Below are 15,135 nucleotides of genomic sequence, written 5' to 3' on the forward strand. Positions count from 1 at the left end.
GTAGAAGTTCACCAGGATGGCTGAAGACAGCTGGTTCTTCTTCAGTGTCCTCAGGAAGAAGAGGCACTGGTGAGCCTTCTTAATCAAGCTGCAGGTGTTGGTGGTCCAGGACAGATCCTCTGAGATGTGCGTCCCCAGGAATTTGAAGCTGGAGACACGTTCAACAACCATCCCGTTAATATAGATGGGGTTGTGTGTGTGCCTCCTTTCTCCCTCCTGTAGTCCACAATGAGCTCCTTGGTCTTGTTAGCGTTAAGGAGCAGGTTATTGTCAGCGCACTACACAGCCAGGTGCTGTACCTCCTCCCTGTAGGCTGTGTCATCGTTCTCGCTGATGAGGCCAATCACCATGATGTCGTCTGCAAACTTGATGATGGTGTTGGAGCCATGCACAGGCCTGCAGTCGTGGGTGAAAAGGAAGTAGAGGAATGGGCTCAGCACACAGCCCTGTGGTACACCGGTGTTGAGGATAATGGAGGAGCAGGTGTCATCTGACCTAACATGCTGAGGCCTGTTGGTCACAAAGTCCAGAATTCAGTTGCAGAGGGAGGTGCTGATGCCCAGGTCTCCAAGTTTGGTGGTTAAATAAATAAACTGCCGGAAGAAAAAAGTCACCAGAAACTAAAAATGTAAGCAAATGTCACTAAAAAGCGGGTCCTTTTCCCCCCCAGGGATCATGTAAAAAGGTAACTTCCATCTTTTCTGCAGCTGTGGAAGAAAATTAAGCCTTGAAAACAGTTTCAAACAATTCCTAGAGGTGTCGCAACTTTTGTTGATGACTTATGACAACAAAGGTGGTGTTAGAAAAGACCGTTTTTCACCCTCTGAAGCATTATTTGGAGAAAGGAAATCAACAAAGAAAGTTAGACCTTTTCAGTGTTTCATCCTATAACAGGGTGAAGAGCCAAAAATACACCTCCAGGCTGTGCAAAAGAACAAAACAAGATGGTCTGTGGAATAAAATGGTAGCATATCATCCAGACTTTCCACATGAAGAATGAAAGCAAAGCAACCTACCAGTAGGAATTTCTGGACAGTATTTGATTTCAGTTGTAGAAAGAATGACAAGTACTGTATGGTTATTGGATTACACCAATAACAACTGGAAACATGGAGGTCATCCCAAACATTTGACAGGTACTATAAGTGATGAGCATGTTAAATTAAGTGGGTGTAATCAATAAATAGAAAGATAACTGCTCAAATGCTTGCTTAAAACAGTAAGGAAACAGTTGTGAGGAAGGCATGAAGGTAGAAGGCGTCAGCACCGAGTATAATGTCCTGGGACTTTGGAGTTAACTTGACCATTGTGGTTTATGCAACCAGTTGGCCTTTTCATCTCTAAAATCCAACTTTTAATCAGCCCCAACACAGAAATGGACTATACTTATAAGAGATTTGTCTTTAATAGACAATGGCACTTGCATACCATTGGCATGGACCCTTAAGCTATATTGACCTCTTTGACCTGCTCTACCTACTGAACAACAGCCGACTCACAAGGGCTTCACAGTGGAACATTCTCTGTTTTACTGCAAGCATCGGGCTTGCAGGGTTTGGGTAATGTTCAACAAATTAAATGTACTTTTTAAAGACCTTTTTAATACTACACTGAATGCAGTTCAATGGTCATGTCCTGAGATACTGCATTCATAAGAGTGGGACATACAGTATAATACGAATAGCCAGAATAGCCTCTGGCCACAGCTATCACCAGCACAGAGACATTAAAAAAAATAGATGAGCAGATTATCAAATTAAAAATAAATGTTTAATTTAATGTTAATTTCAGTTTTTGTAAAATTAATTTGTTAGTTAAATTCAATGCTTCAAATTATTCCCCACTATACAGGTGTCCAATTTTGACAAACGTCAGGCCTGTTTAATTAATAAATATTGCCACATAGATGTCACTATATGCTTTAGGCATGAAGTCTTCAAGTCTGAAAGAACAGTGCAAACAGCTCATGATCATTACTTCAGTATCAGCCACAGTCAGAATACATCACCCAGTATCTATGAAACTAAGTGAGGAGAACAGTTAAGTAATGAATGCAACAACCAAGTACAAAACATGGTGTGCAAAAGATATTACTAATTCTTGTGTTGTGACACAGGGTGAGAATTTACACAGGGGTCTTATTCAAAGTTGTTTGTCCAACCACTTCATTAAATCCTGTCATTTCTCCTCTACTGTGTCCTCCACAATGAGGTCAGAGATCCACATTCAAGACTCAAATGACATGTCTCTGACCACTACATTACTCTGCTGCCCTTTGCTTCTTACTGCTTTTCTTTGTTGACAGACAACTGCATGTTTTTTTTGGGTGGATCTATATTCATACTAGCTACACTTTGGATTGGCTGGTAAAATAGTCAAAGCTGTTGTTGGACTCTCAGATAAAGCAGCCCATGGTGAAAGCAGGGAGAGAGTAGGTGCACATGAGGAAGAGGAGCAGAGGAGGTGGAGGAGTACCTTCAGATAGCTAACTGGCAGCTTGGAAACAGAAGAGTGAGATGTTGTTTAATGTCTAATACAAGGAGGGAGGAAGAGAGAAAGGAAAACGGTAGAGACACATTTACACAGAATGTACGGTTTACAGAGCATCCCCTCATCATTACACCTTCCTGTTTTTTGCTGGTCTCTCATACTATCCCTAACCAAGCCCCAGTTTTTTTTGCTCTTTTCATGTCAGCCTGGGGTGTGAAAATGTAAAGGAAACTAAGGGACAGTTGAATTTCACTTGAAGTTGCAATGTGTTTAACCAAAATACCTAAAGGTATGTGTTCATCAGCAACTGTGTGGGGCACTAGTGAGCAAACTGCCCCTTTCAAAGCCACACAGGTACAAGACTGTGGGGGGCATGACACTGTCTGAAGAGGGTACAGAGGAGCAGGTTAGTTGAACATGCAAATGTAGCCCTTTGCAAAAACAGAGGCAGCTGTTAGTTCCTAAATCGCACCATTAAGCCAAATGTTATCAATGTATGGGGTCTTGTTCCTGACACGTGACAATCCAACCAGTCTGGATTTAGCCCCACAAATCAAAATTCAAGTAAGACCAGTCTGTAGTGTTAAGTTTAAAAACTGCATCTAATTCAAACTGAAGTCTGGTGCCCACTCATCTTCACACCTTCTACCTGACCTAGGAATGAAGCAGCAAGAGCCAGCAAGGAAAACCACACAGAAGAAGCAACACTGATATCCAGACTGATGAACATGGGGGGGAACAACATAAACGCAAACAACGGCGGGACATGAATTAAAGCAGCTGGTTTGGTTTTTGAGATTATCAGCATTACTGGGGATTACATCGAGGTTGATGGCAGGGAAATGAGGCAGGAAAAGAGCTGGCAAATGAGAGCATTTCACAGAATGAGAACAGCGAAGCAGAAAGAAGCCATGCCAGCAGTGAACCCCACAGGCAACTCTCTGAATCTCAGTCAATTACAGGTTTCAGCCTTGAAGCCTTGTAGCTTGTTCACACAGTACATTTTATTCTTTTATTCTGATCAATGTGGAGTTTGCAATTGAGCTAAGCATCTACAGTGTTAAAAGATAACCTGATAATTAAGAGTCTTCATCTAACACAAATTAGGTTTTACCATGGCATCTTGTGCTGCAAAAACTAATTCACCGGCCCAATTGTATTTTAAAAGATCCAATTCAAAAACCTGATTCTGAAGTACACTGGTTCAAATGTGAGTGCTGTAGCTCCAGTCCAATAAGTTGCATTATATGTTTTTAATTTAGACAGTGAAAAGATTTTTTTTCTACATATAACTGCACTGCTGTAGGGAGAGTTAAGCTCCAGTGTAAGCTGGGGTCATGTCAATAACTTGTTTATAAATATGAAAAAAAAAAAAAAATCTATCATTTTATTTGTGTGATTAAGAAATCAGTCTTTCTAGCGCTCTGCACTGCCCATTGGTCTACAGTAAACAGATCTAAATACAGTATTTATTTTTTACTGCTAGAGCAGAGCCAAACCAATATTAATAAGAAACTGAGCTGTGATATAACAAAGAGGAAAAGTGTACCTTCTTGTTGAAGGCCCAGATCTTGTCCCACTCCATGTTCACCACAGACCGCGATCCGCCCTAGGAGGAGCAGGATAAAAGAAAAGCAAACCAATACAATATTTTTTAAAACTCTTTTGCATTTTATGAAAATTATATAAAACATTTTGATGGAAGTGTATGTTGACACCATGACTTCCTGTTAGCACAGACTATAGCATCCTGTTTTTAAGAGATTTTTAATACATTTTTTTAAGTATTAAAGAACTAAAACAAGATCTGTAAACAACTGGGCTATAATTCTGGCTTAATTTTTCAGGCTAACCTGCTGCTATCAGGGTAAAATACCTAACTGGGTTCTTGTAATGCAGTTTAGGGACTGATAACAATGGATGAAGTTACAGTCAGTATCTTGCACTCACACTTTAAATGAAGGAATCTTCTATTGTGCCTTTTTGTTCCTAGTATCTCAAGATCTGGATTGGTTCTTTTTTAGGGTACCAACTTTTATTTTGTTTTACAGTTTAATATGTATAGATTGGCATAATTACCATGGATCTACATCAGAATTATTTCTCAGTGACCTGCATGATCCCATAAAAAAAAAGACAATTATATAAACATTTTTCTCATTTAAGAATAAAGTTGCCCCAGAAAGGACAATGGCATTGTTGCAATATTCTAAAGCTTTCGGTTTTACTTTAAAACCATCATCAGGAGCAGGCAAAGGTGACAAGGAAACAAAAAGCAATAAATACCAGAATTCTTTCATTATACAGCATCTCCAAGTAATCAAGCCAAATGTATCTGAAAATGACTTCATGTCTGGGGTTCTCTCTAAAACATTTTAATCATAATCCACTATCTGTTAATAAGCTGCATTTCTGAAGAACTGGTCTTAAACCATCAGATAAATTTTAAACCAACTTTGAAGAACCAAATCTAGAAACAGACGCCAACCCATGCCCAGCCGACTTTGCACAATAAGAGCAGGCTGAACTTTGTTTCAAAAGAGATACTGCATCCTCCTTCCCATCTCTACTGGCTGACAGACATACCTGGGCTGCTATGAACTGTTTCAGACCCTCCACAGTCATTCCTCTCCTCAGAACTCCTCTGACAGTGGGGAAGCGAGGGTCATCCCTGGAGCACAAAATGAAAAAGAGTCCAAACAGAGCATGGGGGAGCAGAGAGGAAAAAAGTCAAAGAAAAAGAAAAGAATAACAAGGAAACTCCTCTAAACCTACCATCCATCGACATATCCCTGATCAACAAACCAAGTGAGCTTCCTCTTGGACAACACAGTGTTGTTGAGGTTGAGTCTGGCATACTCCCAGATGTAGGGCTTCCTAATGCACAGGGCATCAATAATCCAGTAGAACTGCTGGTCACGATCGTGGTACTCAGTAGTCCGAAGAGCATGGGTCACACCCTCCAAGCTGTCCACAATGGGGCAGGCAAAATCATATGTTGGGTAAACTCTGGAAGAGAAGACACAGATCATTTTGACAATTAATATTGTACTACATTTCAAATACTGGTTGAAAATACTTCAGAAATTAAAGCATAAACTGTTGTTGTTTTGTTTTTAAATAAATTAGATTAATAAGTTAACTACTTGTAGGTGCTTCCAGTACGAGGGTGGGGAGTGTTCTTGCAGCGGTAGAGGGTGGGGTCTCTCAGGCAGCCGTTGTTAGAGTTCATGTCAATCTTGGCCCTCATGCAGCAGGTCTGACCATACTCAGTCCCAGCTTTCATCTCCATCCACATCTTCATGTTCTGCTCCACCGCTACAGAAGAGAGACAGACGTGGCAAAAATATAGCTTCAAAAGGTTCCGAAATTTGCATATTGTACTCCCAGTATTCACTGTGACTGGTAATCATGTCATATGTCCCTGGTCTCCCTTACTGTTATTTCTGCATTTGGACTCAATGCGCTGCTCCCTCTCCTGCTTCATTTGCTCAGGAGGGGTGTTGTCAATGTATGCCTTGCCCTCAGCAAGCAGCTGTTCAGCCATTCGCATTATGGTGGGAAAGTGGTCACTTGTATAGGTGAACTGGTCTGGACGGATCTGGAGCATGGCAACATCTTCCAGGATCACCTGAGAAGAAGCAGAGGCATGTAGGTATAAAAGGAAACTCATGTTTTCGGCACTACTACTTTCAGTTTTTTACAGGTGGTTTGGAAATGGTGACCAGTTTTCACAATTATGTTTCTCCATTTGCACTGAGACTTTAAACATTTAACCTTCTCAAAGTCCTCCTTTTCCTTTTCAGGGTTGGTGTCATCGAAGCGCATGATGAGCTTGCCTTTAAATGTGACCTGGTAGTACTGGTTGAGCAGAGCAGCCTTGGCATGGCCAATATGCAGGTATCTAGTGAGGGAAAGACAGAAAAAAGTCCCTGTTAAAGGGCAAAACTACCAATTTACACTTGCAGAGATAATGGTTGTTTAAAATTGAGATCATGCCTTACCCACTGGCCTCAGGAGGGAATCGAACCACCACCTTTCCCATCTCAGCATCTGGCAATTCCACAAACTTTCCAACATCCTGCTTCTTCTCATTCAACTGTCAAACAGAGACAAAACCTGTCAGGAATACAAGACACCTGCACTCATTTTGAAGCTATTATATTACTTCTTCTCATAGCAAGCTCCAGTGAAGTCAAAAGTCTCAATCCCCTGATCACAACGCTCACCCTTACTTCACAAGTCAAGTTCAAGTCATTTTATTTGTAAATGTTGGCAAATTTGGCTTGCAGTAAAACAGTCATAGTAACACACCCACAGAAAAATACAATGTAAGTGCCATACTACAAAGTACAAAGGTGCAAAATGCTCCACAACTGCATCATCACTTTGGACCTTCAGTGTACAAATGAGGATAATGACACATAAAAATCCATTATTTAGCACCATTCCTATGACTTATTCATACGAATGATAGCTGCTGGGACAAAGCTATTTCTATACCAGTTCGTTATCACTCAAAAATGAGCCAGATAAACCCTGTGTCTAGTATACAAGGCTGCCATGTCAGATTGTGACTCTGTACCTAACTTACTAGCCCACCTGACAATATGATTCAGAGAATTTATGCTTTACAAAGAAAAGAAACCAAACCATGACACTAAAGAAAAAGACAAACTCAATTCTACAAAACAACAATAAAATCAAATCATCATAGTTTTGTCAGTATGAAAATGGGACAGTCTTCTTAAGCACACAGCCTCACAGTTTACCTCAAATTTCAGTTCAGATCAACTTGATGACCTTACAGGAACAAACACTCTCATTCTGCTAATGTTTTAAAAAAAGTTTGGCAAGGCCTCTTGGTAGTGACTAACATTACACTTACATTAGATTTGCTTACTGGAGCTTTCTTACTGGCATATTTATTGCCCACAGCAGTGAAGGGAACCTGTGAGCTCAGGAAAGAGAACCAGCGACTGACATGGGCAAAGGATTTTCCCTGGCTTGCCCAATCCTCATGACCTGCAGAGAAACAACCATAACATGTAGTGCTTCATCTGTTTTATTACAAAGACCCCACAGTGAAAGAAACAAAGAAAAAAAAACACAGGTAGAAATTCAAACTGTTACACTGTGGATAGAACTGACCTTTGAGGGCAGCCCAGATAGACAGGTCAGCTAGAGTGAGGGCATGTCCAACCAGGAGGAAAGAGCCTTATCCAGTTCATTCAGTGCCAAGTTCAAATCAGCCTGACAACACAGTCGCTGAGCACTGAACTCCAACCAGTGATCAATCTGCAGATGTCAGACAGCATTTCAAATGAATAACAAGAACCTCAATCTGTTAAAAAAAAAAAAATCTCACACACACAAAATAAACATACGAACCTCAGTCTGCTCCATCATGTTGGCTCCATAGAGGCCAAGAGCAGGAGCCACCCGAGCCAAGTACCGACTGATAGAGTTGCCATCAGTGAACTGGATCGCACTGAGGGAAACACAGAGAGAATTGATAATAAAAACATTAAAGCAATAACCAGCCTCTAACCCTATAGCATATGTACATGCATTTTCTATACACTGTCACTTAGTTGTCTGGTTCCAGATTGCATGCTTGAGCTTGAAATTTAATGAAACAATTGTGTCACATACTCTGAGATGTGAAGCTGGGTGTCTTTGCCTTCCTCTACCGACACTTGCACACTGCCCTTCAAATGCTCTGCTGCCAGAAGTGCCCCTACAGGACAGAGGAGAAAATTTATGTTAGCGTGTGCTGTGATTCTGGGTAAACATACTGTAGCTCAACAGCCTTAACCAGAAATTGAAATTCAGAGTCTATGATTTTCATATGACTAATGTTTGAAATGAAGCAAGGGTTTATGGTCCAATCCGAAAATACTTTTGCATCTCCTACTTTCTATTCGTCTTATGCATATACACATCCCACTTTCCAGTAATGGTACTGGTGCTCCACGTTTCAAGATGCTTGCATCAGCCTGCTGCCCCCAGTGTTACCTCACAGAGGCGCTGTTTGGACACGGTCAATGCTAATGTTAGGCATTAGACTGGATTATCATAGTACAAATAATGCACTGGCACACTAACCCTTGGAAAGCCATCCAGACAATACACGCCACACGCCACATATTAATACAATATACCGAACTATAGGTACATTTTAGCAACGTGTAAGTTAACTCGCTTAATCCTAAACCAACACACCCAAGCTAACCAGTGTGAGCTAATGTCAGCGTGTCAACTCATTCAATATGAACGCCCCTTTGAAGTCGATGATTTGTCCATGTGTCATTCCAAGTTCATAAAGTCAGTTTGCATATTAATTAACTATGTTATGTTCTCACAATGAAAGTTTAACGTGAACGAGTCATGTGTAAGGTGGGCGGAAAACTTAACGAACTGTCCACAAGTTGAGGCTTTTACAAGTGCCACGACGGCAAGATAGCGTTAGCTTGTTGTAGACCCAGTGCTGAAGACTCACGAGTCTCCGTAAAATAACGTTAGATAACCCTACACTCCAACATTTAAACGTATATGGACATAACGTCCAATCAATTCATATATGGGTCAAGTTACGAGAATTAATATTTTGCAAAATAACAAATCGTGGCATTTGGGATGCTCCCTGCACCTGCTACCCAATTTAGCTGGCTTCCAGCATACAAAATAATAACTTGCTGTTTATTTACTCAAATTGCCCTAATGCCTACATGGACTATATGTGTCCTTTTTTCAATAGTTTTGCTAGGATGACACGATCACGCTACAGCTGTCACTGAACGTCTGCATGCACAGCACACACTCATTGGAGCATTTGTTCAGCAATCACAGGCAGAAACTTACCTAGAGGCGGATTGCTTGTGTTGATGGTTAAGTTTAATGACATACTTTGAAATCCTTTAGAAACACACGTAGTGAAGCTTTTTCTTTGTACACTCCACAAACCGGCGACCACCACAGAAAAAAATTATTCTTTCTTTTTCTTCTTCCTCTGTAGTTTTTTTTCACGGTTTGCATGCCAACTTAAGGTGCATTACCGCCACCTACTGAGCTGCAGTGTGGATGAAAAAAAAAACCCACTTATTTTGTTTAATGGCGGTTAATCAACAACTTGGAGGTGTAATAATGTCACCGACTGTACAGTTATAAATGAATATAAACTAGGACAAAAGATTGCTGTTGTTTCAATGCTGCAAAAACACAAAAACGTAAGGTCTTTAAACAGAATTTGACAGCGGGACCCTTCTCAAGACATGCTCTCAAAATCAGGTTTTAAATCATGACCCACTTTAAGTCAATTATTGTGTCAGCAGATACTGTGCTTTACTGGTGCACACTCTAAAATGTTTTTAAATAAAGCAGCACAAACCAACAATAAACACTTTCAAGACCTCTGGATTTATGCGGTTGCATGAAAAGTTTTTGCTCTGCACAACTGACCTTGAATAGAACAACTCTAAAGGCCTCTCTTTATATTAGGCGTTAAAGTGGTTTCACAGGTTCAAAGAAAAATCCTCAGCTTCTGAACTTGAATCACATCTAACTTTGTAACACAGTCAAGTCATGTTTCAGTTGACTGTTGATTATAGAGTAATAATATAGAATCAAGGTAATAAAGCAGCAGGACCAAATTCCATCTTATTTACCAGTCAAACATACAGTGTGAACTGCTGGCAGGAAGAAGCTTCCTGGAAGAGTGAGTTAAAATGCTCATTGGCATGACTGCCACACTAACACTAACTTTATAGATGTTGGAACAGCTGCACAAACTTTTATTTATTCTAAAGGCTTTGTGGTGAAGAACGTTCATGGCTGAACACCACATTATAGCAGTCTAACACAGTACAAAATGAACACAATTAAAGATTAGACTGTAGCAAGAACACACCCTTTACTTAAATCTTTATATAAAATCCATAAACTATCAGTGTCATCATGTTGAGACTAAAGAGTGATGTCCACAGGCCTGGACAACAGCACTTCTGTCTCAGTCAGATAGATCAAAAACTCTTGGAGGAACTGGAAAAAGAAAAGCTGTCACAACAATCCAGCAGGCAGAAGGACAAAAATCCTGCAAAATTTATATATGTACCTGCACGAACTCTTCTTCATTCTTTGAGAAAGGAAGGTCATAGTGTGGGCCTTTAAATGCAGAGGCAAGTACATTTACTGAAGTACTGTATAAATACAGATTTAAGGTATTTGAACTTTACTTGAGTGTTTCCATTTTCTGATACTTCAACTTTGCTAGAGGGAGAAGGAATGCTATGAGGAACAGAGTGGGAGGAGTTGGAGCCTCGTGCAAGCCCAATCTTAACAGTGCATTCCTTTTTTCTTCTTTTTCGTTTTCATTTTGTTGTTGTTGTTCTTCTTCTTTTTAATGGCGACAGGCAACCAGCTTTAGGTGCATTACCACCACCTTCCAGACTGGAGTGTGAATCAGAACGGCCCCTACCTACTACTATAACAAAATAACACCACTCAGTTCACTTTATATTATCTTGTGTAACCCCGTGCTCTCTAAAAACCTAAATAAGTGCTCTGTATCCTATATCCCCTGACCTTTGTCCCAAAAACTCCGGTAAACTATAGTTCATTCCACCTCTTAAAACTGTATTTTTTGAATAATTCCCTCTCCTGCCTGAACCTGGGACAATTCATTAGAACATGTTCCACAGTTCCTTGTACCCTACACATTTCACATTCCCCTGTGGTATGCTTCTTGATTTTCTTCAATGTACTTTTTAAACCAGTGTGCCCAAATCTCAGTCTTGATACCATATCTTCCTCCTTCCTATTTCCAGTACTTCCTCTCATTTCTCCTACTTTCCTTTGAATATTATATTATATTATATTTATATGGCAGCATGGTGGCGCAGTGGTTAGCACCATTGGCTCACAGCGAGAAGGTTCTGGGTTCGGGCCCCACCCAGGACCTTTCTGTGTGGAGTTTGCATGTTCTCCCCATGCTTGCGTGGGTTCTCTCCAGGTACTCTGGCTTCCTCCCACAGTCCAAAGACATGCAGCTTAGGTTGACTGGTGTCTCTAAATTATATTATGAACCGACCCTTGTCATCTTTATCCCACAGTTCTTGCCATATCACTTTCAGTTTCCTTTTAATTTAATTATTATAACTTACTTCCACACATACCCCTCTTTTTTTAAGCGCAGCTTTTGAAAATTCATCTGCTAGTTCATCTGTGTTCATGTTATATCGTTTATGTGTATTTAGAGCAGTTAACAATTTAGAGCCCAGGTCTGGAGATCTGCTCTGGAAAGAAGAGGAATGAAAGTCGTGGTAAGACAGAATACATGTGTATGAACGAGAGGGAGGGAAGTGGAACAGTGAGTTTACAGGGGGCTGAGGTCAAGAAGGTGCAGGAGTTTAAGTATTTGGGGTCAACAGTCCAGTGTGATGGGGAGTGTGGGAAAGAGGTGAAGAGGCGAGTGCAGGCAGGTTGGAGTGGGTGGAGAAAGCTGTCAGGAGTGTTGTGTGACAGAAGAGTGGCAGCAAGAATCAAAGGAGGCGAAAGCCAGATTGACACTTTTCTAAAATGCTATTATTTTCCAGAACAGCATGAAGATGCCTGGAAACATTTTTTTCAACCATCTTGGCAATAAAAGACAGTATGGAGATGATAACTATCTAAAAGAATGAGATGAGGCCCAGGTTTCTTCAGACCTTGTTGAACACAGGTGGACATCAAATAATGTAGGACAAAGCCAGTAGACAGAGAGCTGTCCAGCATTATAAGCATGGCCACAATCCATTATTTGAAACAAATACTTAATAGGAATGATTTCAAGGAATGGGTGAACACCATCTGAAAACAAAGGATTTTACTTTATGTCATGTTCTTATTGAGTCCACTTTTTCAGCAAAGTGCAATAAGAACATTTCACAGTCAGTTACACAACTAACCAAGGCACAACGAAAGGTTGGATTAACTAGTTTATGAGCAGTTTGGAAAAAAAATCTGGGGTTATGGTGAGAGTGATAGAAATAAGTTCAAGCATCCTTCACCATCTTATTAGAAAATAAATAGCAGCTCTTTCATGGCCATAAAATGGATCTGGAGACTAGATTTCTTCCTTCTGTGTTCCCCCATTGATTGCATATAATGATGGACAGCTTGACAGGTCCTAGAAGTGAAGCCACCACAAATCTTTTGCCCCCAGAGGCTGGTTAAGGTATAGGTTATTAATCCCACTTCCTCCATGTTACAAGGGAGGACAGATGGTGGATAACACAGATTATTCGCTGTGGCGACCCCTAACGGGAACAGCCGAAAGACGAAGAAGAAGAACAATTTAGACCCCAAAGCAGCGGAACTTCAAAAAGGCAAAGTTTCGACCCGGACTCGTATTCCCATTGCACCGTTGATTGTATGAAGTTTGTTTAGCGGTGAATTGATAACAGCTTCTGTATTCCCAACACCATTAACCTGCGCTGTCTGCAGCTCACTTGTCTGACTCGGTAAAGCAAATAACGCATTCGGCTAGTTCATTATTTAGGCTATAATTAATAGTCTGATATCATCTTATTGTTTCTATTAGTTACTTATTGAACTACTTGCACGCTCTGTATTGTTTGTATATTTTTTGCAGATTTGTTCCTTAATCCTAAACAAGATATCTTGTTTTCGATGCAATTTTTGTGTGTAGTTAATTTGTATTTATGTATTTTTGTAAATTTTGTGTCATGATTAAAATCCTGTTCATGTTTTATATTTGGACTTTTGCTCAAGACTGTGTATCTTCTTTGATGATATTTATTTGACCATATAAGTCTGAGCTGAGCTCCTAGCTGCAAACCACCATTCAGAATGAAATCTACAGTAGGTTACAGCTATGAAAAGTAATTGTAAGCTAATTACTAAAATACGTTACGTGACTGGTGGCTCAGCCTCCGGCCCCCATCCCCCATCCTGCTGCTTAACTGACATTTGAATTCATTATCTTTGGTCAGGCATGTCTCAGGACAGTCGGCATGGCAAGTGGACCATCTCCAGCAGTGATGATGACGATCTTCCTCCTTCCGGGATCACAACACCTAAGAAGCACCGACCTACTGAATCCAAGCACAGCTCCCATCTGTCTGCCTCTCCCCTTAGCCTCCAATTAGAATCAGTATCAGCCACTGAAGAGGTCAAACCAGAACCAACTAAACCTCCAGTATCCTCACTTGTCACTGGCTCTGAGGCCAGACAGACAGCTGCGGTGAACCAGTTAAATCCAGTGAATAATGAAGCTAGTCCTGTATTAGCTGGAATGCAGAAGAAAGAGGTGTCAGGCAGTTCAGGCTGGGCTCTCTCAGACAGTGATGATGATGATGCAAATGAAAAGAAGAAGATCCTCAGTAATTTACCAGAAGGGGCACCTTCAAGCCCCAAAGCTAAGAAAGCGAAGGTGGAGAGTGAGAGCCCTCCCAGTCCCCATGGCCGACACTACTATATTGACGAGTCTGAGGACTTCTTTGAGTCCAGTATTCCTTGTCTTGATGACATCTACAGGTTTCACCTCACCAAAGTGACAGGTCTGGACAGGAAATACAACAGTGGAGCTCTGCACATCAGAGGTGAGAGGAGTTGACTTTAACCAAGTTTGACATTTCAAGAGAAAAACAAATCAACCATTTAGAGCCACTGTCAAAGAAGAAGGTTATCAGTTTGAGTGTTTATGTTGAAAGCTTCTGAGTCAAATCTCTGTCATCATTTAATGCTAACAATGACATGGTTCCCTCTTGGTTTTTGATTTTATCAAAGGGCAGCAGTGTGACCTCATGACACCATCTAGTAAAATGAAAGTTTTAATGAGTTTTTAATTCCCCATGACTGCTGATTTCCCTGTTTGAAATCAGAGGAGTAACGCTACCACCATTTGTCACAGTCATTCTTTTATAAATTACTTGTGTCTAGTCATCTTTACTGTTTTTACTTTTATCTAGACATTCTCTCCCCATTATTCGGGACCCTGAAAGAATCTGTTCAGGTAAATAACCATGTAGACTGCAGAAACAATTTTATGTCCTGTTTTTTTACCAGGCCTGTGGGGAGTTTTGGTAGTTAATAACCCGTCTTTCTTTACAGTTTAACTACTGCTTTGATATTGCCTGGATGGTTGAGCAGTACCCATCAGAGTTTAGGTAGGTTCTGCTTCTTCCTTTCTATAGTCACATTATAACAAACATATCGCCATCTTTCTGATTAGAGTGAATCAACTGTTGTCCGCATCATGATTTGTAGAATATGGTGAAAATGCATGTACCTTATGTGAGAAGCTTTCTCATAAACTCAAAGCCTGAACAATCTCTAACAAACTCTTGTTAGCGTAAGTTACTGTGTATGAACTTCTGCTGCTCACAGTGCAGTGACTCACATTTCAAAATGAGAGTACAGTTAATGTATAAACGCCTCTGGGAAGCATTTAGGAGATTGTTTGCATGGCTAGGTTTAGGGTTTTTACAAGCATGATGATTTTTCAAGGCTCTTGCCAGTATTTTTGTATTTATCTCTTATTGTATTTATGCAATCTGGCGAAGCATGTCAGTGTTAACCCCGGGTTCTGGGTCATGTTTTCAGGGATCGTCCAGTTCTGATTGTCCATGGAGATAAGAGGGAGGA

The 15,135-nt window shown here is 40.6% G+C and overlaps 2 protein-coding genes across 2 annotated transcripts in view; one reads left to right on the forward strand and one right to left on the reverse strand.

Moving 5' to 3' along the window:
• The window catches only part of eprs1 (glutamyl-prolyl-tRNA synthetase 1), a 25,594-nt gene extending 16,069 nt beyond the window's left edge, over positions 1-9,525 (reverse strand). The window contains 13 exon segments of the mRNA XM_020592393.1: positions 4,040-4,099; positions 5,077-5,161; positions 5,266-5,499; positions 5,637-5,808; positions 5,929-6,121; positions 6,268-6,394; positions 6,495-6,589; positions 7,379-7,515; positions 7,642-7,698; positions 7,701-7,788; positions 7,882-7,981; positions 8,146-8,230; positions 9,355-9,525. Of these exon segments, the coding sequence (XP_020448049.1) occupies positions 4,040-4,099; positions 5,077-5,161; positions 5,266-5,499; positions 5,637-5,808; positions 5,929-6,121; positions 6,268-6,394; positions 6,495-6,589; positions 7,379-7,515; positions 7,642-7,698; positions 7,701-7,788; positions 7,882-7,981; positions 8,146-8,230; positions 9,355-9,397 (1,476 nt within the window). The 5' untranslated portion in view covers positions 9,398-9,525.
• A 3,227-nt stretch (positions 9,526-12,752) lies between these two features.
• The window catches only part of tdp1 (tyrosyl-DNA phosphodiesterase 1), a 10,009-nt gene continuing 7,626 nt past the window's right edge, over positions 12,753-15,135 (forward strand). The window contains exons 1-5 of the mRNA XM_020592481.1: positions 12,753-12,989; positions 13,482-14,090; positions 14,460-14,503; positions 14,602-14,657; positions 15,094-15,135. The exon at positions 15,094-15,135 is cut by the window's right edge and continues 58 nt beyond it. Coding sequence (XP_020448137.1) covers positions 13,484-14,090; positions 14,460-14,503; positions 14,602-14,657; positions 15,094-15,135 — 749 coding nt within the window. The 5' untranslated portion in view covers positions 12,753-12,989; positions 13,482-13,483. The remainder of the gene's footprint in view (positions 12,990-13,481; positions 14,091-14,459; positions 14,504-14,601; positions 14,658-15,093) is intronic.

This window comes from Monopterus albus, unplaced genomic scaffold (assembly GCF_001952655.1).
Source record: "Monopterus albus unplaced genomic scaffold, M_albus_1.0 scaffold17.1, whole genome shotgun sequence".
In the NCBI taxonomy this organism is placed as follows: domain Eukaryota; kingdom Metazoa; phylum Chordata; class Actinopteri; order Synbranchiformes; family Synbranchidae; genus Monopterus; species Monopterus albus.